Raw genomic sequence first — 25,349 nt, 5'->3', positions numbered from 1 at the left:
AGGGCTGGCGGCACAGGGAAACCCGTCTTCAAGTCAACGGCTTCGAAGGCTCCTAAGGTGTTTGCCGTCCCCAAGGTTGCATCCGCCTCTCCTAGCTTTCGGAAAGCTGGAGCGACGGTCGATCCTCTTGCGGGGATTGCTGAAGCCGTCCGCCGGAATATTCCTCTGAAGGCGGCGGAAAGAGCTAGGAATTCTGGGGGTAAGTTTTACTCCAACATCGTAACCACCTGCCGTTCCTCGTCTATCAGTTCTATAGTCTCTCCCAGGGATTCTAAGGCCGTTGTTTTTCCCATAGAAATTCCTGACCCTCAGAAAGACATTGATGCTGAATTGGATCAGATCCCTTCTTCAGGCGGGTTCAACTCTCATGACCGAAGGAGGATAATGACGTTGATGCGCAATGCCATTCCTCCCAAGTACGCTGAGACCCTTCCTGAGGCGGCCGAGAATATGCTTGCCGCTATGCAGTCCTCGGCACTGGATGTGAGTTTCATTATGCCTTTATTATTTACATATTCTTGTTTCTCTTGTGTTTTACTCTTGCTGTTTTTGTGCAGATGTTCATTTTGCTGGACTCGCTGAAGAAGTGGCGCACTGCTTTGGTGCACGAAGAGGCTCGACACCGTCTTCTGGCCAGTCAGTGTGGCAATCAGCATTTTGCTGAGCTGGAGAAACTACGTTTTGACAGGCGGGAGGAGATTGACGCTGTGACCAACGCCCTGGCCTCTCAAAATGCTGAGAACGCGGCTCGTCTCCTGCAAATTGATCAGAACTTTTCTGAAATGAAGGACCTTTCTAAGAAAATTAAGAAGGAAGCTGATTTTTCTCGTCTTGAGACTCATTTTAAGGAGTTGGAGGTCCAGCTCGAGGCGGCTCGCAAGGAGGTTGCTTCGTCAAAGAGTGTTCTCGACCAGTCGGCCATGCTAGGTGAGAAATCAACCCGAAGAGGCATGGAGCTTGCATGGAATGCCGAATTTTCCAGTGAACGTCCCTTCAGCTGGTTCGAGAAGTTCCTCACCTATCAGATTGAGGTGGAGAAGGCTCAGAAGGAAGGACGCACTCCTCCTGAGTTTGTTCCCAGCGAGGATGAGGAATGAGAGCTCCTAAGCGTCTTGTATTTATTTTGAGCTTGTTTTCGTGACGCCTTGCTTAGTGGCACTATGTGCATAATTTTTGTAATTATGACTAATTTTTGGAATGGCCTGGCGTCTTTTGAACGTTCTATTGCTCTTTAGCTTTTGTCATCTGGTTTTTTTTTTGTGATTGATTCTACGATTATATCTGACGCCTCTGAATTGAGACGTCAGATGCCTGCCCTGGTCTTTTTGCCGAGGTCTTTAGCTACTTTATATAGCTATTTTAGAAATGTGTGACCCCTGTGTTCTAGGTGATCAGCCTAGTGAGGGTGCTAATCTGGGCCACTTCTTAGGCCTTTAAACGACTAGTCTTTATTTCTTGGGAGAACGTTAGTTTGCATTTCTCCAAGGAATTTGGTAACATATTTGTCATAAAGATTTCCCAGCAAGGCCGGCTTGCGGGGAATTTTTCATTTAATGTTTAAAGCATGCTACATGGTGCGTCTAGGTTTTAGACGTCTTTACAAAACATATAATCAAGATAACATAAGTGTTAATCTAGAAAAAGTACTTCTTGAGGTTATCCGCATTCCATGTACGCAAAATCGGACGTCCCTGCATGTCTTGGATCCGGTATGTTCCGTCTCGAACTTCCTCGTAAATCTCATATGGACCTTCCCGAGTAGGAGTGAGTTTCCCTTGTTCATTGGTGCGTCCGACGGTTTCCATTTTTCTAAGCACAAAATCTCCGACTTTTAGTATTCTTCTAGAAACCCTTTTGTTGTACACCCTCGTCATTCGGAGTTTGTATAGCTGCTGTCGTAGAGCCGCGTTTCCTCTTGTTTCTAGTAAGAAATTCAATGCCGCCTTCATCATTTCCCAATTGGCATCTTCATTAAACAACATGACGCGCAGAGTTGGTTCACACATTTCAATGGGTAGGACGGCTTCAGCTCCATAAGCTAACAAGAATGGTGTTTCTCCTGTGGAGTTTTTTTTCCGTGGTCCGTATAGACCATAAAACATTGGGTAACTCGTCGGCCCATAAGCCCTTTGCCTCATCAAGCTTCTTTTTCATCCCTTCAGAGATGATTTTGTTGAATGCTTCTACTTGTCCGTTAGCTTGGGGGCGTCCTACTGATGCAAAACATGCTGTGATACCATGGTCAGCCAACCAATCTTCCAATTTGGGCGTCTTGAATTGTGGCCCGTTGTCAAAGACAATAGACTGAGGCATGCCAAATCTTGTGATGATGTTTTTCCAGATGAATGCTCTCACATCTTGTGCCTTAGTATTTTTTAAAGCTTCAGCTTCTACCCATTTAGTGAAATAGTCGACGGCAACTATTACATAACGCAATCGTCCTGGTGCCGTCGTATAGGGACCTAATAAGTCCATCCCCCATTTGGCAAATGGTATAGGGCTGGTGATTGGTGTCAGTTTCTGCGCCGGCCGTCGAATTAAGTGAGCAAATCGTTGGCATTTATCACACCGCTTGACCAAGTTGAGAGCGTCTTCTTTGAGAGTGGGCCAATAGTATCCGGTTCTTAGGGCTTTTTCTGCCAGGGCCTTCCCTCCTATGTGAGAGCTGCATAATCCCTGATGAAGATCTTCCAGTACCTCATGCCCCTTCTCGGGGGTTACGCAGCGAAGAAGAGGCCGTGAGAAGGCTTTCTTGTATAGAGTCCCATTCCATATCTCAAACCAAGTACTTTTTCTTTGTAATTTTTCTGCCTGCCTGGGATCATCAGGGAGTACTCCATTCATTTTGAAATTAACAATGTCGTCCATCCAGGTGGTTGTTCGGTCTAGGATATCTGTCCTTGAGGTGTCAATGCTTTTGAGCTGCTTTACTTCCCAAAACACAGGACGCGGTGTATCACAAGACGCTGAGCTTGCTAGTTTGGACAGAGCGTCTGCTTTGTTGTTTTCAGACCAGGGTATATGTTGTATTTCAAAGTTAGACAGCTGCTGAACTTCCTGACGGATCTTTTCCAGATATTTTATCATGGCGTCATCCTTGGCCTCATATTCTCCTTTTACTTGACTGACAATTAACTGTGAGTCAGATAAAACCAGGACGTCTGCCGCCCCTGCTGCTTTGCTCATCTGAATTCCACATATCAGGGCTTCGTATTCAGCTTCGTTGTTTGATGCCTGAAAGTTAAAACGCATTGCATATTCATAGATATCTTCTTTTGGTGATTCACAGATAATGCCGGCTCCCGACCCATTTTGGGTGGCAGAGCCGTCCACATGAACTATCCACTGGGTTTTCTCATTCCTCAAATAGGGTGGCTTGGTCAGTTCCGCAATGAAATCAGCAAATGCATGTCCCTTTATTGCCTTCCGCGGCTCATACGAAATATCAAATGCGTTAAGCTCAATTGCCTAGTTGAGCATTCTTCCGGACGCTTCTAGATTGGTGAACGGCCGCTTTAGCGGTTGATCCGTGTAGACTATCAGCCGATGAGCCAGGAAATATGTACGAAGCTTCTTACTAGCCAAGAACAGAGCGAAGCCGAACTTTTCAACTGTTGGATATTTGAGTTCGGCATTCTGCAACATGTGGCTAACAAAGTAGACAGGTAGTTGCGTCCCATCCCTTTCTGTAAGCAAGACGGCACTTAGTGCGTACTATGAGATGGCAAGGTACAAATACAAGACTTCTCCTGAGAGAGGGTTGACCAGTCGTGGCAAAGTATGCAAGTGTTCTTTTAGACGAAGGAAGGCGGCCTCTGCCTGCGACGTCCACTCAAACTGGATGCCCTTTTTGATGGTACTGAAAAAGTAATGACACTTATCTCCAGCTCTAGATAAAAATCGCCCCAAGGCGGCAAGACATCCAGTTAGGCGTTGCACATCTTTGACCGTCCTTGGCGACGTCATATTGATGACCGCCTGCACCTTGTCCGGATTTGCTTCAATGCCCCTTTCGTCGATCAAGAAACCAAGGAACTTGCCAGAGGATACCCCGAATATGCACTTCTTGGGATTGAGCCTCATTTGGTATGTCCTGAGGGTCTCAAAGGTTTCTCGCAAATCGTCGAGGTGATCCATCTTTTGTTTGCTTTTTACAATCATATCGTCGATATAGGCTTCTATATTCCTCCCCAGCTGTATCGCGAAAACCGTGTTCACCAACCGTTGGAAGGTGGCTGGGGCATTTTTTAAACCGAACAGCATTACTTTGTAGCAGTACAATCCTTGTTCCGTGACAAATGACGTCTTCTCTTGATCTTCGGGCCACAATGGGATCTGGTGGAATCCAGAGTAGGCGTCCATGAAGCTCATCATGGCATGTCCGGCCTTTGAGTCGACGAGTTGGTCTATCTTTGGTAGTGGGAAACTGTCCTTGGGGCAAGCTTTGTTGAGATCGGTGTAATCAACGCACATCCTCCATGTCCCATTGGGCTAGGGTACCAGTACTACGTTAGCTACCCAGTCGGGGTACTGACATGGACGTATGAAGCCTGCATCCATTAGTTTTTTAACCTCAGCAGCGGCTGCCAAATTTCTTGCTTCTCCATGATTCCTCTTCTTCTGGCGCACTGGCTTTATAGCGCTATCTACATTTAGCTTATGCACGGCTACTGCCGGATCAATGCCTGGCATCTCTTATACCGTGACGGCAAATATTTCCTTGTATTCTCGGAGTAGTTGCACTAATGCTGCTGACATGGGGTCGTCAGGGTGAATCCCAATGGGAACCGTTCAAGACGGGTCTGCTAAGTCCAGGATTATAGCATAGTGTGCTCCCACTGGTTCAGGTCGTCTTTCTGCATTGTGCTCCGTTGGTGTCTCCCGGGTTTTACGACGGGTTGTCAGAGGTTTAGCCTGCTCTTTTCCCTTTGGAGAGGCTCCCCAGGCCGTTGGCTCCAATGTCGATAAGTAACAATCCCTGGCCAACTGTTGATTTCCATAGAGAGACCCAACGCGTCCGTTACTTCCTACAAATTTGACTAGTAGTAAATGAGGAACGATCACAGCTCTTAGGTCGTTGAGTGTTGGACGGCCGAGTATGATGTTGAATGTGGTGAGGTTTGCTACAATTATAAACCGGATGACGCCTTCTTTGGTCACTGGGGGAACTCCAATAGAGGCCGGGAGTAAGATGGAGCCGATTGGATGAACGATGCTCCCTCCGAATCCTACCAAGGGCCCATACACTTTTTCTATGGCTTCAGGATCGTGTTTTAATTTCCGTAGACATTGCAGACTGATTATGTCGGACGAGCTCCCCGTGTCCACCAGTACTCTCTTCACCTTGAGGTTAGCCACCTTAATATTTATAACCAGAGGGTCATCATCATATGGTGTTGCTGCCCTTCTGTAATCGTCTTTGGAAATTTCTACAGAGGGTAGATTCATCTGTGCGGGGCGAAGATAAGATGGGCCTATTTGCCGTCCTTCCTTACATGGTTCTCCTGCAGCTATTCCCCCTGATATTACCATAACTCTTTCGTCTGAATACTTCTTAAAGGTGAGGCTCATTTCTTTGTCCGCGTCCTTTAAATGGATGTACTGGCGGAGGTGTCCTTCAGCCGCGTGGTCACTTAATATCTTTCTCAACATCCGACAATTTTGGGTGTCATGTCCTTCATCGTTGTGGAAAGCACAGAAAGGGGTCTGTTGGCTGGAGGTGGTCAGTCGTCGGGGGGACGGTTCTATTCCCAGGCTCGGTCCCTCAGCAAGGAGGATGTTTTCAAGAGCCGTGTTGAATATAAAGGAGCCCCTAGAGGACGACCTCCTTTGCCTTCTTTTCTCCTCAGTGCCGCAGTTCTTTCTCAGGATGACGTTCTCATGCTGTCTTCTAGGAGTCTTGAGAGAGTGATGGCCCTGGGCCTCATTATTCTTCTGTGAAGTTCGTCTCGTCCATCTTCCTAGACGTTCCTCTTTTACATGTCGACTCTCCTTCTGTAGGGTGCGTCCTTTCATAGGTGAGTCGAGATCTTCTGACAAAGACTCTACCATCCTGCCATTATCGTGCTTAGGATTGACTTCGTGAGCGCCATTCAACAAGTGCTGCACAGAACTCGCGGCAGCAGGCCGGCTAGCTGTCGCGTCACAATGAGTGTCGGACCCATCTTTAGACACCCCTCCCCTGACTGGGAGTCCCGTTTTGTCCTCGGGTTTTCCGCACTCAGATTGAAGTTCAGGCATGACACTGTACCTCCCCACATACGGCGCCAAATGTTATGGGATCTTTTACGGTGCTGACGTGGCACGCGTTCCTCGGAGGTATCAAGTATGACCTGGCACGAACTTCTGGCAACCTGCAAAACAAGAATATTCCCGTAGGAATATTCCCTCCGATGCTTAAGTAAGTATAAGTTAGAGAGAGAAGTATTTTATAGAGAGAAGGTAGAGCAATGATCGTTTTTGTTGGTGGGAATGAATGGATTGCCCCTTACCTTGGGATCTGAGCTATTTATAGGGCTAGGGTGTCTTGGGAATTGATCCCTCAACCCTAGCTGTGGGATGCGTGCCCCTTGGGGAGTTTAGGACACGTGTCATTTGGCCAACAATGATGAGCCTTTTACGAATTGGGCCTGGCTCCTCAGAGAAGGTGGGCTTTCCAAAATAAGGCTTTGCTCTTATTTCATTTAGGTACCAAGTTTTGGGCCTACTTCCTAGGCTAGGGCCCAGCTGGCCTGTATTGGTCATTGTAGCTTCATCAGTTTTGGATTGATTTTATTTGAGTATACTTTGCGGCTATTAGCAAAGAAAATGGTTCATTTTTGTTTTTGCTTTTTTGATAAAAAGGGAATGATTCATCTGAAAAATAAATTCAAGAAAATACAAATTACTTACATTTTAGTAAAAAAAAATTAACAAAAAAATATATTAAAAAAAACCCAAAAAAATTGGTTCACTATATATTAAAAAAACCCAAACCAAATTGATTTAATTTTTTTTTTAACTCAAAGTAAAAATAGTCATTTTGGTAAATAAATAGTAGCTAGTTTGGGAAATAGAATTTAAAAGTAGCCATTTTGGTAAATAAAATTATAAAAGTAGCCAGTTTGGTAAAAGGTCCACATATTATTAAAAAACTTATAAAATATTAATATTTGAAAATATACATTAAGATGAAGCCAACAATGTTATATACTCTCTCCGTTCCACAATGATGTTCCAATTTCTTTTTTCACGTTTGCCAACGCACATTTTGTATCGTATTTATCTATAGTTACACAATATTAAAAATTATAATTTTTTGATATTCTTAAAGTGTTCATGGAGACGAATCAAACAAGATCCCCCATGAATATGTTTTTTCTTATATATTTTAAATAATATAGAAGATTCTCTTCTATTATGAATAGTGTCAAAAACCTCAATTGAAACATCATTGTGGAACGGGGAGAGTATATATTAATATTTATTTTCATATACTAGAAACAAAATTGGGTCAAAGTAAATTATGTAAATAGTGAAAAAATTTAAAACGGCGCGAGTATTTCGGGACAGGAGTATCAAGAGTTAAGCTAAAGAATGGGGACTCAACTTTCATGTTTTTCACCCTTTAGGACCTACACTTTTTTTTCACCCTTTAGGACCTCAAACTAACTTTCCGGTAAGTTAACCCAAGACTAACTCACCGTTAACCATATCAACAATAAAAAAATAAAATACAAAACATTTAAATACAATTAATCAAGTTTATAACATTAAATAAACGGAAATTTACCCAAAATTCAACTAAAATACAACATATATCAAATACGAAGTAGGACACACGAAGAAACTAAGAGTTAAGTCCAAAGATGGGGACTAATACTTTACTTTTTTCACCATTTGGGACCTATAATTTTTTTTTCACCGTTCAGGACCTACTATTCACTTTCCGGCCAAAATTAACCAAAGTAAAAAAAAAGATTAGTCCCTTTGGTTAAAAGGTTAGTCCCCTTGGTTAAATACACGTGGCAGCAATCGGTTTGTTCGCACGTAAAACTATGTAAGCCATCAACCAATGACAATTAAGCATTTACAATTAATTACTTGCTCATAAATTAATTCTCCTTCCCCATTTCCTCTGTTCATCTGATCATCTCTTTCCTCCCAAAATCAAACAACCTAATTCATATACGGAGTACTATCGATTACACCCAAGAAAACGCAGAAATTCATTTTGGGACGTTTGATTTTGAGGATTTTATATTGTAATTTGGGTTGTTGTCTCTTGATTTTGAATGGAACTTTCGTCAAAATCTCCATTTCCAAATTCTCTGAAATTATGTGTCGATTTCGTTGTTGTTATTGAGTTTAATTAATGGGTTTTTGTCTTAGATTATGAGATGAATTATGGTTTATGGGTTTTATCATTTTTGCAATTTTCATTGGAGATTTGGATTTCTTATTGATTTATTTGTTGGGATAAAGGAGTTTTTGGATGGTTTTCTGAGTTCGTTTATGTACATTAGGGCTCTTGGAGTGGCTCTCCAATTAGCTCTCCAAGTAGCTCTCCAACAAGAACTATCTCTTGGCCAACATTGGGGCTCTTGAGTGGTTCTTGAGGGGCTCTTGAGTAGCTCTTCATGGAGAGCTACTTCAAGATAGCTCTTGCCCAAGAGCCCTCCAAGAGTTGGTTCTTGTTGAAAATTGAGGAGTAACTTTTTTAAAAGTAGATATTAACTTTGGGTAAAAATACAATTAAGTAGTAACTTTTTTACATTTAATATTTATGATTCAATAAAATGAAAAACTAATATGTTTAATATTCTTTTACGGAAAATCTACAATAATGGTTACTTTTTCTTTTTTCCTTCCCTATTTAACAATCCTAATATGGGGCTATTTATTTGCAACTAAAATTATTTTGTCTTCTTCAATTAATCAGTTATGATTATCCTTTATTGCTATAATCTAGGAGATAATACCAATTAATTAGTACAAGATGTTATCAATGTTTTATCATCAATAATATTTTTTTTTTAAATCTAATTATTGTTAATATTGTAGTAACCTAAAATTTTCTATCATAATTACTTAACTTATTAGTTATTACCAATAAATATTAACATTGTTTGATATATATAAAATAAATGAAGAGTTGACATGGGACCACCAAATGGTAAAAAAAAATATTGGAGAGCTCATTTGAGGAACCAACCAATGTTGGGTATTTTTAGGAATGAATTCTTGAGTGTATCTTGTAGAAAGATAATGGTAGAGAGAGAGTGGAGAGCCCTCCAATAGCTCTTTTGAAGAGCCAACCAATGTACGATATCAAATGATTTGTTGAGTTAATGGTTCAATTTACATGAGTAGAGTTTTTGTCACTTTTAGTTGTCTAATTGACCCTAGAAAATCGGTAATCTATTTTAATATTTTAAAACATGAAGATTTGCATGATACTTGTCGCCACCTTAAAATATCTTTTGTTTTTATACTATATATTCTAACTTATTTTTTGTATAACTCTCCCTAAATGTTTAATAGAAAAACTTTTAACATTCTTAAAACTCCCACTTAATCAATGCTTGATTATTTAGTTTATTGTCCCTTTAACTTTTATATCAACATTATTATTTAATTTGATTAAAAAATATATATTGTGCGTCGTATGGGCCAAAAAACTAGTTTATTATGGAGTATATTGTTGTTGTTCGCTAGGATTAATTCATGAAGCGAGTAATCTGAGATTTTTGTTTTATTTGGTGTTGATGGGAAGACATAGCCAGCAAGGAGAGTTAAATGTTGAAGTACGGTATAACAATCATATTTGATGTGTTTGGATTAACTTTTGTTTATTTAATGTTTTGTTTGGAATTAATTGCATTTAAATGTTTTTATTTTATTTTTATATTATGGTTGTGGTTAACGGTGAGTTACCGGAAAGATGGTTTGAGGTCCTAAAGGGTGAAAAAACTAGGTATAGATCCGAAATGGTGAAAAATGTGAAAGTTGAGATCCCATTCTTTGGCTTAACTCGGAGTATCAAAGACCAGTATTTCATTTTGTTGTCAGCGGTAAAGTTAAGAAAATACTTTTAAAAGGCATACTTTCTCCGTTCTTTTTAAATGACACAATTATTTAGGCACGGTTGTCAACGTACAATTTCAAACATTAATATCTCCAATTATGGATAAGAAAAAATTATAAAAAATTAATATTTAAAAAATATTTATTGAGACGAATCTAACAAAACTCGTACGACTATGTTTTTTCTTAAGTATAAACCACAAAAGGAAGTCAAAGAAGCTTATGTAAATAGTGTCCAAAACCTAATTATGTCATGTAAATAAGAACGGAGGAAGTATATATTATCAGGTGTCAAAAACATTCCTAAAAAGACTTTTCCAAACAAGGGGAAGCAAAAATAAAAAAAGCTGTCAAAAACCAGGAACCAGCAACCTTGACTCGTAGTCCGTACATGCGCAAGGAAGCTCGACGCAAAAATCAAGATATTGCTATAAACTCGGGAATGAAATGGATTGATGATAGAATGTCAATTTACAGAGCCTTTGGGTTGTATACAGGAAACTTCACATTCTAAATCCATGGAGTAAAAACGCTTCATCCTCATTCCGATACCTTAAACCATAGAATTCATCTCCTGCAGACAAAATATCAAGCAAGACTTGAAAACATGAGGGCCTCTAGGTGCACATTGGAGGATCTCCCTCTGAACAAAGACCTCAAGGAAAATTTCATGGCCATTGCGTACACTGCACAAATTAAAAATGAAAAAATATAAAAATAGCGACCCATTTTTGCAAAACAAGACTCAAAACCTGCTACAAAGCTTTATACTCCATAATGACACCAAAAATAGTCACCCGGCCAAGCAAAAATATACGGAGTAAAAGATTATGAACTTACAAGTTGGTATAATACACGGGTCTTCACTTTTTGGAAAGATGAGGTTTTACAGATTCCACTACCACCTGTTTGATTAGAAAGACGGGAAATCAAGATCAAATAGTCATAAAGGTTTCTTTATAACTATCAAAAGAGAGAAACAGACACGACTCTGTTATCTGAAAGATAATTTCCATTTTTAGGCCTCTTCCCTAGTTACTTGAGAACAAGTGTGCTTACCCTCCCATCATAGGACAATGATGCAAAAATCCAAGGCTCCCTAGAACTCCAAGCAAGGCCTGAAATATTATTCCAGGTAATAAGTTAACTTTAAGAAAAGAAATATCAAATAAAAAAAGAAAGGGGCAGAGAAATTTTCATAGATACCATAAACACTGTCTTCATAGTCACTGTAAGAGCTCAGTAAAGGGTCTGCCCGCTTAGTTGGGGACTCAAACAGACTGAAAACAAAATCAAACTTAGGTCAAATTTGATATTTCAAAAGTGAAATAAAATTATTGTACCACGGTATTGATAAGAAATTAAGAATAATACCTTTCAGGTGTTCCATCCTCACTGCTTTGTATAGGAGCTTGCCATAGGCTGACGGCTGAATCTGTTCCAGCACTCTGCATAAGTGGCAGATTTGTCAGCATTGTTATAGTTGCAACCTTGTCTTTGTACACTACCCAGTGACTCACTTTTAATAATAGTACAGATTTTAAGAAAAATCCTTTGAGGGAGGACAGATTCAACCACAACTAACAACTCTGAGGTCATCCTTCAGATGTTTGACTGTCACTGTGAGCATGAGGACTTAATAATTGCCACAATGTCTTAAGCTCAAACTTCTGCTTATGGGATGTGAACCTACTTATTACAATTACTGATTAAGTAAGTACATATAAAGCATGGCACTGCGCGAAAAAAGCGTATTGCATTCAAGAAAATATACAATTTATACAGAAAGGAAAGAGAGAGAACCAAGATTAGACCATCGAACTCTGGGTTAGACTTCACTGTCCATGTCCTGTCAGCAATAGAACATGAAACCGTGTTAAGAGAGGTACACTTGCAGGATAAATTTTACAAGCTACTAGTAATGCAGTCAAAACAAAGAGAAAACTAGAAAAGAAAGATTATGAAAGTCATTCAAGGGCTAACAAGAAAATGACAGCAATAACACATTATGGATCCTGCTGTTGGTAACCTGTGCGTTCTAAACTGCGCAAGAAGTTCTTTGGAAGAACAAGACAGAAAAGCATAGCAAAGAATGAATACTTAAGGACATAAATGTGCATATGACTATACTGGTACATATTTCATATGCAACCTAATGAGTCTCTAGACTTCAAGAAGCCTGGAGGAAGTTAAAGGCATTTGACCATTAAACAAGGATGCTATAACAGCAGCTAGTGACGGTTACAGGTTCTGGAAGATGCTTTATAAGATTTACTCGTCAAATCCAGAAAGTAGAAAGGTCAAATGGAGTTGATTTCAATTTAAACAAAAGCTCTTTCTGTCTAACTGATATGCTTATCGCCCAGAAAGTAACTGTCCAAGAGAAGAAAAAGTACTGGACAAGAGTAACAGCAAGTAGCTCAGCATTTTTCCTATTTATTGACCAAAAAAATTTAAGATCTTACAGCAAGAGGGCCTGATAAACAAGGAACTGGATTTATGCTCAACTTCTACTGCACAAATTAGTGAATTATACTCCCTTCTGTTGAGATCTACTCACTTTCCGTTTTCATCCGTTCTTTTGAGTTCTACTCACTTTCATATTTCGAGCGTTTCTACTCACTTTTACTTCATTCCCTTTATGGAAGCTTTTTAATATTTATATTTATCATATCCCAACCTACCTTGTGGAACAAGGCTGTTTAGCTAAACCCAAGAGGCCAAGTACGATATGTGTGATCTATATCTTGAGTTTTCCATGATTTTTGTTGCAACAGGAACTGTATAGAACTCTAAAAAACAAAGGGAGTACTATCCAATAAACCATTTCACTACAAGGAGTGACCGAGTCAGCTACACTTTCAAATATGGCCACACTAGCAGCCTTACAAGTTATTTGATCAACTTTTCTGAAAAAAGAAAAATTAAATGCAAACAAGTTAGATTATCCTGGAATGTTCAAGAGTACATCTAATATTTTATAATCAGAGCATCATTGCTGGTCAACACTGTCAAGTATAACCTCACTTTAAGCAGGGCATCCATGATTTATGTATACAGGCAGTTACAGCCATTATGGCTTATGCATGATAAATGAAACTGACAGACTTCTGAAATAAGAAAGAAGAATATATGGTTGTAAAAGAAACCTTCCCTAAACAGGCTACACTCAATTGCATTTTACCATAAACCCACATTGTGAAAACACACAGCTATTTAAAAAGTATAAAATGAAGCCAAGGCAGCCTGCTTGTTGGGCGCTTTTACCAGTGTGCATGGCCAGGAAGCTCGGTGATGGGAGCCTTTAACATCCTAAGATCCCATATGCGTATTCCAGACTCATCCTCAGCAGTTACCTGTATTGATAATAATTTTAAAAAAATTGTATATCATGACTTGTATACTACTAAGTTGCTATAATCAACACTGGAATACTGGATAACCAACTTTAGAAATCAAGGAAGTTTTTTTTTCGTTAGACAAGTCTAGCACAGTACGTCGGCAAAACCAATTATTTCGCACAGGATTTAGTGGACGTTTGGGCCAGTAAAAGTAACTGATGGTTAACTGTCTTAAAATGGTATCATTCCACTTGAACAGCATCAATACCAAGAGAAAAATGTTGTTGCAAGCATAAGGATGGTTTCAAATTTTCTTTTCTAGTCTCATTCTTTTCACTTGGGCAGTGGGGGAAGGAGGTAGAATGATCTGACAGGGGAATGTGATTTGGAGAAAAAAATTACAGATTGATGCGGGAGAACCCAATATATGAGTATGAATCTAAGAAATGATAAAAGAAGACTTAGCATCTTTTTAAGACTGTTAAAGTACTATATTGACATGCTGAGCCTTAACTACATTACCTAGGCAAGGATTTCTGTGCCACGTATGATAATCTTTCAAAGTATCAGAGTTCAATGCTTCAAGTTTTCAAAAGTGGTGATCTTGTCCTAATTTGGGCGTGAGCAAATGATACGCCACTATTAGGGAAAAGGTACGTTGTATTTCATCCACCAATTGTGTGAAAAAATATTATTCATTGTGAAATAACCGGCAAAATACCTTTTATGACCGACACAAAAACAATATAATTGATGGTGCAAAGGTTGATTATCAATGTTCACTTGTGTTGTTTCTACATCTTTTACTATTAACAGATTTATATTACATCAACTTTTTGCACCATCGGTTATATTGTTTTAGTTGTTTATAACACAAGTGAACATTGATAATCAACCTTTTGCACCATCAGTTATATTGTTTTAGTTGTTTATTAAATGCAAATATTACATTTATCATCTAGTTGTTTATTAAATACAAATATTACATCAATTTTTTGCAAATATTAAATGCACCATGCACACTGCAACATTGCAATATAAATGTAATATTTGCATTTCATAAACAACTAGATTGCACCCATGCAATGCATAACGTTTTAGACATTGTTATATTATGATATTTTTGTTATCTAGACTCCTTTTTAGATCACATTTGTGGACCGTGATCATTGATAAAGATTATCTTAATATTTTTCTCTCAGAAAGAGCTTATTATTCCAACTTAACATTAAGAAACCAAAGGGGTCAATCTAACTGCTAGTTACTTAGATCATGAAATCTCAAAATGCTTTCTTAGGACTTAGTTGTCATTTAAATGGAGATCTTGGACATGGTGCAGAATTCAGGAAAAAAAAAGCTGCTTTGATCAATTGAAAAAATAATTACAGATGTTTTTCTTTGGATTATGAACAATTTTAGGAATGCAATTGAGAGGAACTAATTGTTTAGCGTTTGAAAAAGTGCTTGTAAATGAAGGTATGAGGTGATACTTCATACTTCTCCCTCTTTTATTTATGAAATATACCTCAACATTTCATTTTGTTTAAAAAGGCATAAGTTCCACCTTAGGTTCGTGGTAGGTAACCAACTTCCATTCTTAAGAGGTTGCAAGTTCAAGTTAGAAGAAAAGGTGTACCACAGAAAAGAGGGAGTGTGCCACATGGAAAAGTCTTGCTTAAGAGTTAAGACAACATTTTTTACATGGAAAAGTCTTGCTTAATGCACGGTAATATAAAGGTAGATCTTAAAATTTCATAAACCTTAAAACAAACACATAAATAAGGCTTTTATATCAAGTATGCCTTCAGCAAGTAAATCTCCAATGCCTAAAAAACAGCTTTACCAAACTCCAATACTACGTAATAATAATAAAAAAAATCAAAAGATGCGTATGAAGAAGGTCCCATGTACCAATCTCCTAACACCTTCCCCTTCTCTTAAGTCAACATGTTTCTTTTCCCTCCCTTTTCTCAAGTGAAACCGTTTGTTCTCCATTCTCCTTCCACTACGAAAATTACAGCATCAAAAATTATATATTTGAATCCTATTTCATATTAATTGTTGCCTCCATCATAGAACAAGGGTGTCTGCAAGTGGACAAATCTCAATAAAGGGCCTCAATTCAAAAGCTGACTCGGGCAGCGTGGCCGTTGGGATTTTCTATAATCAAGTGTCTTCTCACTCATAAGTCCCCCTTCTTTGCTCTCTCTCCCTTCACTATTTCTTTCATAATGAGTTTGCTTGAAACTCTCCTGTCTCTCCTTTTCTCATTTCTATAGGGCACAACATGTCCGAATGTGATGAATTTTCCACGTCTAAGAAACATAGATTATAAATGTAGAAAGCACCAAGAACGTTTTTCTTAATCTGGAAATGACATTATACCTTGGTGAAGCCTTATCTTCCACCGCTCAAAGTACCATGAGTTAACTAGACAAAATTTATGAACCTTACTGTTACATGAAGCTGTCCAGTTTCCATTCAACTTGGGGATTAAGGACAAAACTCATTGTGATGTGCTTCATGGATGTTGCTCACGTTCAATTGGGATCCTGGGTTATATGACTTGAAGTCACCCACTTAGGTTTTGCACGCACATTAAAAAACTGGCAGGGGGTAGGCCAATTGCATGTTAATGTGAATAAAAAGTTTGAAGTACAAGGAAAAGAAGTAGGAACAGACTGTGTAGGAACTGCGAGAGAAAAAGGGTTGATGTGCTGGAGAAAGAAAAGTAGCAATAGATAGTGGGGAGCAACTTCACATGGAGGGTGGGGTTTATTTTCCATTTTAAGTAAGAGAAGATTAAAATCGTATCGTGGAAGATAAAATTGGGACAAATGGAATACTCTTTTAGGTTTTAGGCCAGAAGCATTACTCTTCAGCAGTTCAGCATTCAGCCAGCCAAGCACCAAGATATGATCTCCAAGTTAAGTCCTTAACCAAGCTCTTAATGTGTCTAGTCTTAGTTCCAATCCGATTTCCACTCCCAATAGAATGACCACACCTATCGTCTCATCAACAACTCTACAAGAGCAAAATACCTATTTTCATCCTATTCCCAATTTGATATATGGTAACAAAAGGTGGTAATAAATTCATATGTAATTGGGGCAAAATCATTTTTTCTTCACAAATTTCTATCATCATCCATTTTCACTTTAGAGTTTAGACGGCGGGATTAGTTGGGGAATTCCCCATGTGTGTGTAAAGGAAAATTGCCCCACGTTAGTAAATTGGTAGGAAGGTGAGAAGCATATAGGTTAGTGGGCTATTCCTCCTATTGCATTATGGTTTTAGGATGAAACCTCACAAGACTTGAGTGCGGGTCGTCTCTCTTCTTGACTCTTGTCATGGTATTAGAGTACATGGAAATTAATGAAGAGGAAACACATTGTTTGGGAAAGGAAATCTCTCCCTTTATTACAGCACCGCTGTGTCGGTATTGCCTAAAACTATTATCCAGTTATAAGTCCTACTATACTTCGATTTCAGATTAATTCAATTGTCCAGACGGTCTTTCATATTGTCTAAAGGTTCTAACTCTTTTTTCTGGCCTTTGTATTACACCATTTTTTCCATGTTCATGTCAACAAATTGAACCTGTCTTTAATAAGTAATTGGAGTAACACAGCTATATAGCACCAGTCCACCAACACTTATATGACAACAGCGCCAAAAATTGTATCTGATCTATACATCCTATTATATTGTGATTTTACATCAAACTGTCGTGTCTTTCATGTCGTGTGAAGGTTTTAACTATTCATGTGGAGAATTATGACCGTCAAAAAGTTTTGGTGTAATGTCAACTTCCAAAGAAAAATATCTTGTGTTCTTGTCTAGTGCTCAAAACTATGCAAGTGCTGTTGGTAAGCGATAGGAATCTTCTCCAAAATTGGTGTGATTGGCTAGCAAATACCATTAACCACCGGAAATCAGAATTCACTAGACTCATATTTCCAACATATGTTCCTCGTCTCATTATTATCTTCCTGCTAGGCTTCGTCACACAAATTGACGCAGACCTCCCTTCTTTTAGATATAAGATCAAGGCTTAGAACTACCCTTTCACCTATGGATCAATTAGTGTCACTCCTTTGCCTAACCCCCATCTCCCCAAGTATCGGCGCTTAGCTTAATAAATCTCCCGTCATTCCTGAGAATGGTCAAGAAACAACGAGCACGACTGAAGTAGCTATCCTAAAGAATTCTAATTAAGCCTCGGCCAAAAACTGGTTAAATGTGTGGATAGTGAGGGGAAATTTTTTACTAGCAAGTGTAGAAACTGGGAGGGAAAAAAAGCTGATGTAATGGAGAAACAAAAAGCAGTGAGAAACAATAAAAAATAAAAAACCCAAATCACATATTTTATATAATCAAAGTAGGTAATAGGAATATAATTTTGGGACATCCCAAAAGAGTATACAAGAAGATTTTATTGGAATGATACTATTTTATACATATGGTGGGCACTAGTCCCCCGTCACACCCCCAAAAAATCATACTTGATAAAATTCTGGATGGAAACTACAATACACACGAGGTTCATTTAGCTAAATAGGTAACTTACCAGAATATGGCTCTTTTTGACATTATAATCCACACTGCGGGCATGGACTTGCTCAACTGAGTTGGTCATTCTGTAATAATCAGAAGAATTTAGACCAACATCATGTAATGAAAGTATGTTGTGGAACCAAATGTTAAAATAGAAGAACCAAACATGTTATGGATTATAATGCACAAACATGATCCAACCAAAAACAGTAGGCATTGTAAGGCCTATGTATGGATAATACACAAAGAAGAAAAAATAACACCATTATCTCTAAGCACATAAGAAGCACCTTGACTTCCATCAAGGAGAGAACTAATTACATAAGCGACATCCCTACATAGCACCTTTCTAAGAAAGGCCCAGCAACCAGAGTCTAGAACCTCCTGAGTTTGTGGAACACACAATAGAGTCTAATTCAAAACCTTAATGCATTAGATACAACAAATCAAATAATAAAGTAGTCAACGAAGCTACTGAATTGATAATAAATATATATGTAAAGAAGGCTGCGTCAAATGTTTCCAGAAAGATGAATTCTTCAGTACGGTCTGCTGGAAAAAAATTTACTCACTCCAGTCCCAGAGAAGTGTCCACGGTCCACCTAACTTTTCGTATTTATATCATAGGAAAAATTGTGAAAAACTACCTTACAAAAATTGGGTGTTAGTGAGAAAATACCTTATAAAAAAATGTTGTAAGAAACTACTTTATATAGGATTTTATGTTTTAAGATGGTACCTTAGACGAATTATGCCCTTTGACCAAAAATTTCCTGGTTGACCCCACCAAATATTTCGGGTGATATTCCGGGAAAAAGAAGGGAACACTTAGTTTCATGTCACGTGACTATAACATGTGTGGGTAAACGCCGGAAAACTCTAAGTAAACTGGCGTTACTCCGGTAAAGTACTATCTTACAACATAAAATGTCATATAATGTAATTTCTTACTACATTTCTTATATAAGGCAGTTTCTCACAAAAATCAAAATTTAAAAGGTAGTTTATGATTTCCTATATTATATGTCACCTAAAATATCAATGTTATAGGGTAAAATCATAGGAAGCTATGTCTTTTTCACTTGAGAGTTGAGAATAAAAAAAAAATCAAAAAAAGAAAACTAGAGGAATGCAAAAAGAAAAGTAAACACTTCCTTGTTTTCTTAGATGATTAAAGTTAATACTGCAACAAATTCTATAATAAAGTTGACGCTATAAATGGGGGGATGGAAACGTCATCCTAGATTTCTACCCAAACCTCTAAAAACAACGATGGAAGGAAATTGCATCTGAAGCACATAGCAAGCTGTTGTGAATACAGGAACAATTGTTTTCCTTTATCTGAGACAAACACACAACGAAGAGGAGAAAATATTAATAGTGAGACCAAGGATCAGAGCATACTTCATTGTTCGTAGGTCCCAGAGCTGGATTGCTGAATCACTAGTCAATGCAACAGCATTCACGTCATGAGGATCCCATGCTCCACCTGATAGATGATGAAGCATACCAGCTGATTCCTGTGACTGGACCTAGAAAATGCACAACCATCTGAATAAGAATCAGAAGATATTTATTTAAAAGCAGGACCATTTACAAGAGATATAATAAAACAGAAAGACGTAACAAAAATAATTAAACCATTAGTAGCATAACTGACCCCATTAAGATACCAAATTAGCCAACATCCTGAAGTATACTAAAGTCTGAAATGGGGGGAAACGAACCAATGTGGCTGAAGATTCAGGAATGGGAGACTATTCAACTTTTTACAGCATCCGAGGCCATTAGTACAAGTCAAACCCACAAGGAGTTTCTTTCCCTTCATGCATAGTTATCATTACAACAACAAATCAACAATCACCCATAATGGATGCCATGTAAGGAGGGGCTGCATGAGGTCTATATGTAGTCTTCAGTCTTGACTTCTAACTAACACATAGTGACATTACTATCTTCAACGACCCTAAAGAAAATATTTTATAGCAGAATACAAGGAAGACGATAGTCAGACAATTATTTGTTTTGGGAAGGGGAGCAAATTAGAGTAAATACTACAAAGAAATCGACAAAACAAGATACTCCCTCCGTACGGAAACGATTGGTGCACTTTGACCAGCAAGGAGTTTAACGAAGGTAAGTTGATTTTATTACAGAATGAAAGAAGTGGGGTAAGTGTGAATTAAATAATTGAAATAAAAGATAATGGAAGTGGGTAAGTGGGGTAAGTGCTAATTAAATGATTAAATATTAGTAGTAGGGTATTTGGTGTAAGAAAGATAAAATAAAATAAGGGGAGAAATTTCCAAAAGTAGAAAGTGCACCAATCATTTAATTATGGCCGATTAAGGAAAGTGCACCAATCATTTCCATACGGAGGGAGTAATTCATATAAGTAATATTAGTATTTGAAATTTTTGCCAGAATTGAGTCAAAGCTATGTTCTAGAGTTAAGTCAAGTTTACATATCTGTTCAGGAAATCAGAGGAGTTTTATGTGTTAAGATTGGTCACATAGAGATAAAGTGATGGATAAGGGTTTCTTTTAATATGAGAAGTAGATCTGATGCTGAAGAAGGGATCAGAGGAATTTTATGGGTTAACTATTAAAGAACCACCTGGTAATAAAGTAGGACATGGGACGGTTCATGTTAGTCGACCCCAATCATTTTGGGAGTAAGGCTTTGTTGTTGATGTTGAAGACGAGATATTGTTGCAAAATAATAGGGGACCTAATACCAGAGTGGATTTGTGATAGCTATAGTTGCTGACCGAGCAAATTTACTATGTGTTTGGATAGGGTAATTTGGAGGGAAAAGGAGTGGGGAGAAAGTGAAAGATGTATCCTCCCTTGTTTGGATATGATTTCAGAAGAAGGAAGGGAATTGGAGAAATCCATTTTCCTCCCTTTCAATGTTGGGAAGATGTGGAAGGAAAATAAAAGCACTCTTTCCCTCCCATCAGCACCCCTTCTTTCTCACTACTTTCCTTCCCTCCATTTCCTTCCACAATGACTATCCCAACATTGTGTTAGTGGGTAACTCAAGAAGTGGGATGAACAAGTATGGTGCACCTTTTGAGCAGCAGGTGCTAATTGTTGTGAGGCCATCACCAAGTGAAATAATATACGAAGTATATCAATTTCATCGAGATTTGATAGAATTTTTTTTCATTAGACTCTGTTTTGAAGTGTTTGATTTGAGGTCCTTATTTTATCACCTAGTTCACGGTCTTGACAGCCAAATTCACCAATTTCTTTGATTACTTTAGGGTTCGTTTTTGCTTTCTTTGCAGGATTTTACTATTAGGTGGGCAAAATCTTTGGTTGCCATCTAAATGAATCCTTTTCTGACGATAAGCTCCAATTGCATCATAGAAATCACAAAAAAAAGGGTCCTTTCATAGACTTATAATTAGTATCATCAATTCTTTCATTTTGATAGGCTTTGCGATTCCATGGATTATATCTATTTGCACAAATACCTCGACGATTCCCGCTCCAATTGCCAGTGGGGTTTTCTCTTTGAAAAGTTTCAAAGGTGTAACTCCAATCATAATTGGGGGTTCATCATCTGATAGAGGAATGTAAAACTAAGAAAGTAAGAAGCATGAGATCAGAAGTCTAGAACATTGTCTTAACCAGCCTGATCTATTGAACATGTTTCCCTTCCTAAAGCAAACAGGCACGCTCAAAGTTCCAAGACCTCAGAATCCAACTTTTGCCGAGATGTGTGAACCATCTACAGTGTGAAAATAGTGAAAGTATAGCTGGCATAAGAGAAACATATACAGTAAGGTGTTTTAGAACTTTTAGTATTATCTGATATGTGTTAACTGATTGAAATGATTCTGCCACAAAGTCAAAGAGCATGGTTTATCAGCAAATGTTGTAAGAAGCAGGACCACTTCAAATTCACCTCAAACTGACAAATTAGAACTGCCCTTCAAGCATCTGAAGTGCTTAACTTTTAAAGTTTCAATTAGTCAGAGTCATTTATCCAGGCAGTGTACTATGAGTCTATGACACATGGTAAAGTGAACTGCCATGATTTTGTATCACATACAAATGCAACTCAATTATGAACTATGGTCTACCAAAATTACTTCAGCATATGCTTGTTGCAAATATACATCACAGCTTTATGCTTCTCAAAAAAAATTCATTGCAAAATATCTCAATTCTGTTTAGTTAAGTTCAGAGATTAAAAGAAGCAAGTATTTCATGTTTCACAACATTCAGGCCCACGTCGTTTTTCTTCAGCAAATAGAACCCACACAGTGAAAACGAAAGGAATATACCCCTTTTCCATTGATTAGTTCCATCAAAGGCATCACCAATGGACTTTAACTTCCTTATTACAAAAACTCTTAACATCTCCAATATAGGGATCCAGGGTTTTTGTAATCATCCTACCTCTACAATAGTCTTTGAATTTTTTTTGTACCCAACTTGTCCACGTGTGCCTATTACATATACATCCTGGGTTTTACGTTTTCCATGGTGTTGCAGGAATGACAACAAGCCAAAGAAACACAACACAGACAGCAGTAAGCAGCATTTTTTTAACATGTATGCATAACAACAACAATAGAAAGTATGTGAAGCCCAATTTCACTGAAAGGGGATCCAAATACCTGTGCTGTCTTTTTTGAAGAATCCAAACTCCACAAGAACAGATTCTGCTCATCAATGCTAATTAATTTATCATGCCTTCCAGTAGGACACCAAAGAACACTGCAGAATAGATATATTAAATAACTATAGCATTCAAGAATTCTTGATTAGTAAAAATCGAGGGCTGATACAGCACATTTTACCAATTTTTAATTAGTTGGGAAATTGCTGCAGAAGGCCAGATGCCAAACAGTATAACTATCTAAAATTAAATTGCTTCTAGCAAAAAGCAGGAAGATATTTAAAACATAGTACAAATTCAAGGACCTGATAAGAAAGAAAAGGAGAGGAACACAAGAGCAATCAAAGATTCCAATCCAGATAGCATGCCAAACAGTATAACTATCTAAAATTAAATTACTTCTAGCAAAAAGCAGGAAGATATTTAAAATATAGTACAAATTCAAGGACCTAATAAGAAAGAAAAGGAGAGGAACACAAGAGCAATCAAAGATTCCAATCCAGATAGCATAGCCGCACATGAAACAAGGAGTCTGATCTCCTTCAGTGCTTCAAAGAAATGGGCTAAATAACAAAACTTTTATCTTCTTTGCAAGAGTGCACTAAAAAATGATCACTTCCATTCTTAGTTCTTACACTCCCATCCATATTTCTTATCCAATAAGTAATGTCAATCATTTGCACTTAAGCCTAGCATTAACCTATCAGACCGTTTCTAACACTGTGAAACAAATCCCAATACCTTAAATAGGAAATTTATGAAATGAGCAGCTTCAACGTATAAGCAAATGACATAGCTCTTGCTATCTTAAGTTTTATTTCAACATTTTTTTTTCTACAGTTCGATATTGAATCTTCAAAACTGACATATAACACCGTTGTAAATGACAGGTGGTAGATCAAGTAACACTCATTTGGTGATCATAGCATTAGCTAACATTTGAAAGGAATCACCAATCTCACAGAATGAGGGAAAAGAAGATAAGTCTCAAATCTCAATAACAACATTTAGACCACGAGATAACAGGTTGTCAACCGGTATTACAAACTAAAATAGTATAATTTAACATTAGGGCCAGGACCCCCGAATGAGTATGAAATAAACAAACAAAAACATTCTCCCGGAAACTGTAAAGTAGACAGCTCACCATCTGATTTTACTACTATGTGCATCAAGAGCAGCAATCCTTTCAAGCTGAGGCGAATTTAACTGGCCATACAATTCAGGAATCTGCCATATGGCTGCTCCATATGATTCACCTTTAAGCAACAGATAGAAAATTAGATACAACAAAAGCTTTGCTAACAGTGGATAAACAAAATCATGCAGGTAAGAAAGTATGTGCAGACAGCAGATATAATGGACAGATTAACTTGTAAGAAAAATCTGGAGCTGTCTAACAGATGGGTAGGTCTGTATCACACAAATTCTCTAGTAAGCCAGCAATGCATTCCATCCTGAAACTTGAGACCTCTCACAATCTGTCCACTAATTATTGACTAATATCTTAACACAAGGGTATTCCCTTTGCCTCTCACTCTCGTCACATTTCCACTGTAAATGACATTTCAATTCCCAACCTCGTGTAAAGAACGAAAAATACGCAATAAACAAAGAGAGAAAACCTTATTAGCAATTTGACAATGATCAACAATCACATCCCAAAAAGTTAACACAATGTTCACAGAGACAATAGCTAAAGTAGAACATTTTACAAGCCCGATCATAATCAAATAAATCGAAAATCACAGAAAACAATACAAAGACCAATGGGTTACCATTAAAAAAGACGGTTGAGAAGATACGCTGATCAAAAGGGCAAGAAGCAAGGTCCCAGATCTCATTTGGGTGAGAGAATAACCCTTCACATACAAGCTCAGTTCCACCATTATTAAGACGAATCAAATGCACCTAATCCATAAAAGTTCCTCTAAATTCAGAATTTCCACAATCTTAAATGAACAAAACATTCAAAAAAAACGAAAATCAGTGGACTAAAAATACGAAATTAGTTCAAACGATTGACCTCATTTTCTTCTTTGAGAGAAAGAGTGCCGGCGATGAAGCTGGTGTGATCTGTATCCGCCTTAACATCAGCAATGCACCTTGCCTGATCGATTGCATGATTTGAAAATCGATTAATCAAAATAGGTGAATAGGAGCAGACAATTGGGGGTAATTACAAATTTGAGGTGGAATTGGTGTTAGGGCTAGAGCTAAACCTGATATTTGAGACCATAACCAATGCCAGTTGATCCACCCTGCATTTCTCGATTGCAATCAAACTGCTGAATTTGCCGGGAAGATGAAAACTGAATTCCACTTCCCTGTATAGCTCAAATATTGCCCAGGTACAACTTTGCTCCTACTGTCCCTACGCAGCTCGGAGTTGTGCTTTTTTCCCTTTAACTGACGTCGTAATTGTCGTTTGATCATGTCGTGTCGCCGGATATTGTCTTGAACACATATATCGCGTGTCGCATGGTTAAGTGGTGACTAAAAAGTAAAAACGTGTAGCATGGTTAAGTGGGGACTAAAAGAGGCGACCAACGTTATAAGATTGACGACATGGCTCACAAATTTTTGGTTGTACCCGTATTCAGCCATATTTGGCTGTACCCCTATCCAAAACGAACATTTATTATTTTGAAAATGAACATTTATTAATTTATTTGGCAATGAACATTGACTATTCCGGGAATGAACATTTCCTATTTTGGAAATGAACATTTATTTATTTATTTATTTGG

At 38.1% G+C, this 25,349-nt stretch overlaps 1 protein-coding gene across 2 annotated transcripts; it reads right to left on the bottom strand.

Annotated features, from left to right (window-relative positions):
- Positions 1-10,275: 10,275 nt before the first annotated feature.
- On the bottom strand, positions 10,276-25,088 carry LOC110786961 (WD repeat-containing protein DWA2). Of its 2 annotated transcripts, XM_021991547.2 has the most exons (14): positions 24,822-25,088; positions 24,626-24,709; positions 24,378-24,510; positions 23,747-23,858; positions 22,598-22,697; positions 19,368-19,495; positions 17,977-18,046; positions 13,333-13,421; positions 11,869-11,914; positions 11,440-11,513; positions 11,272-11,345; positions 11,125-11,183; positions 10,906-10,970; positions 10,276-10,751 (listed from the first exon to the last, which is right to left on the bottom strand). In XM_021991547.2, exons 1-13 carry the CDS (start codon positions 24,864-24,866, stop codon positions 10,929-10,931), a joined length of 1,056 nt encoding a protein of 351 aa, XP_021847239.2. In that variant the 5' UTR covers positions 24,867-25,088; the 3' UTR covers positions 10,276-10,751; positions 10,906-10,928. The 2 variants fall into 2 exon arrangements, 1 of the variants encoding a protein (XP_021847239.2); XR_008920964.1 differs by lacking the exons at positions 10,276-10,751; positions 10,906-10,970 and having other exon boundaries at positions 11,880-11,914; positions 24,822-25,063.
- Between the last annotated feature and the right edge of the window lie 261 nt (positions 25,089-25,349).

This window comes from Spinacia oleracea, chromosome 5 (genome assembly GCF_020520425.1).
Source record: "Spinacia oleracea cultivar Varoflay chromosome 5, BTI_SOV_V1, whole genome shotgun sequence".
In the NCBI taxonomy this organism is placed as follows: Eukaryota; Viridiplantae; Streptophyta; class Magnoliopsida; order Caryophyllales; family Amaranthaceae; genus Spinacia; species Spinacia oleracea.
This window is presented reverse-complemented; position numbering and strand designations above follow the sequence as displayed.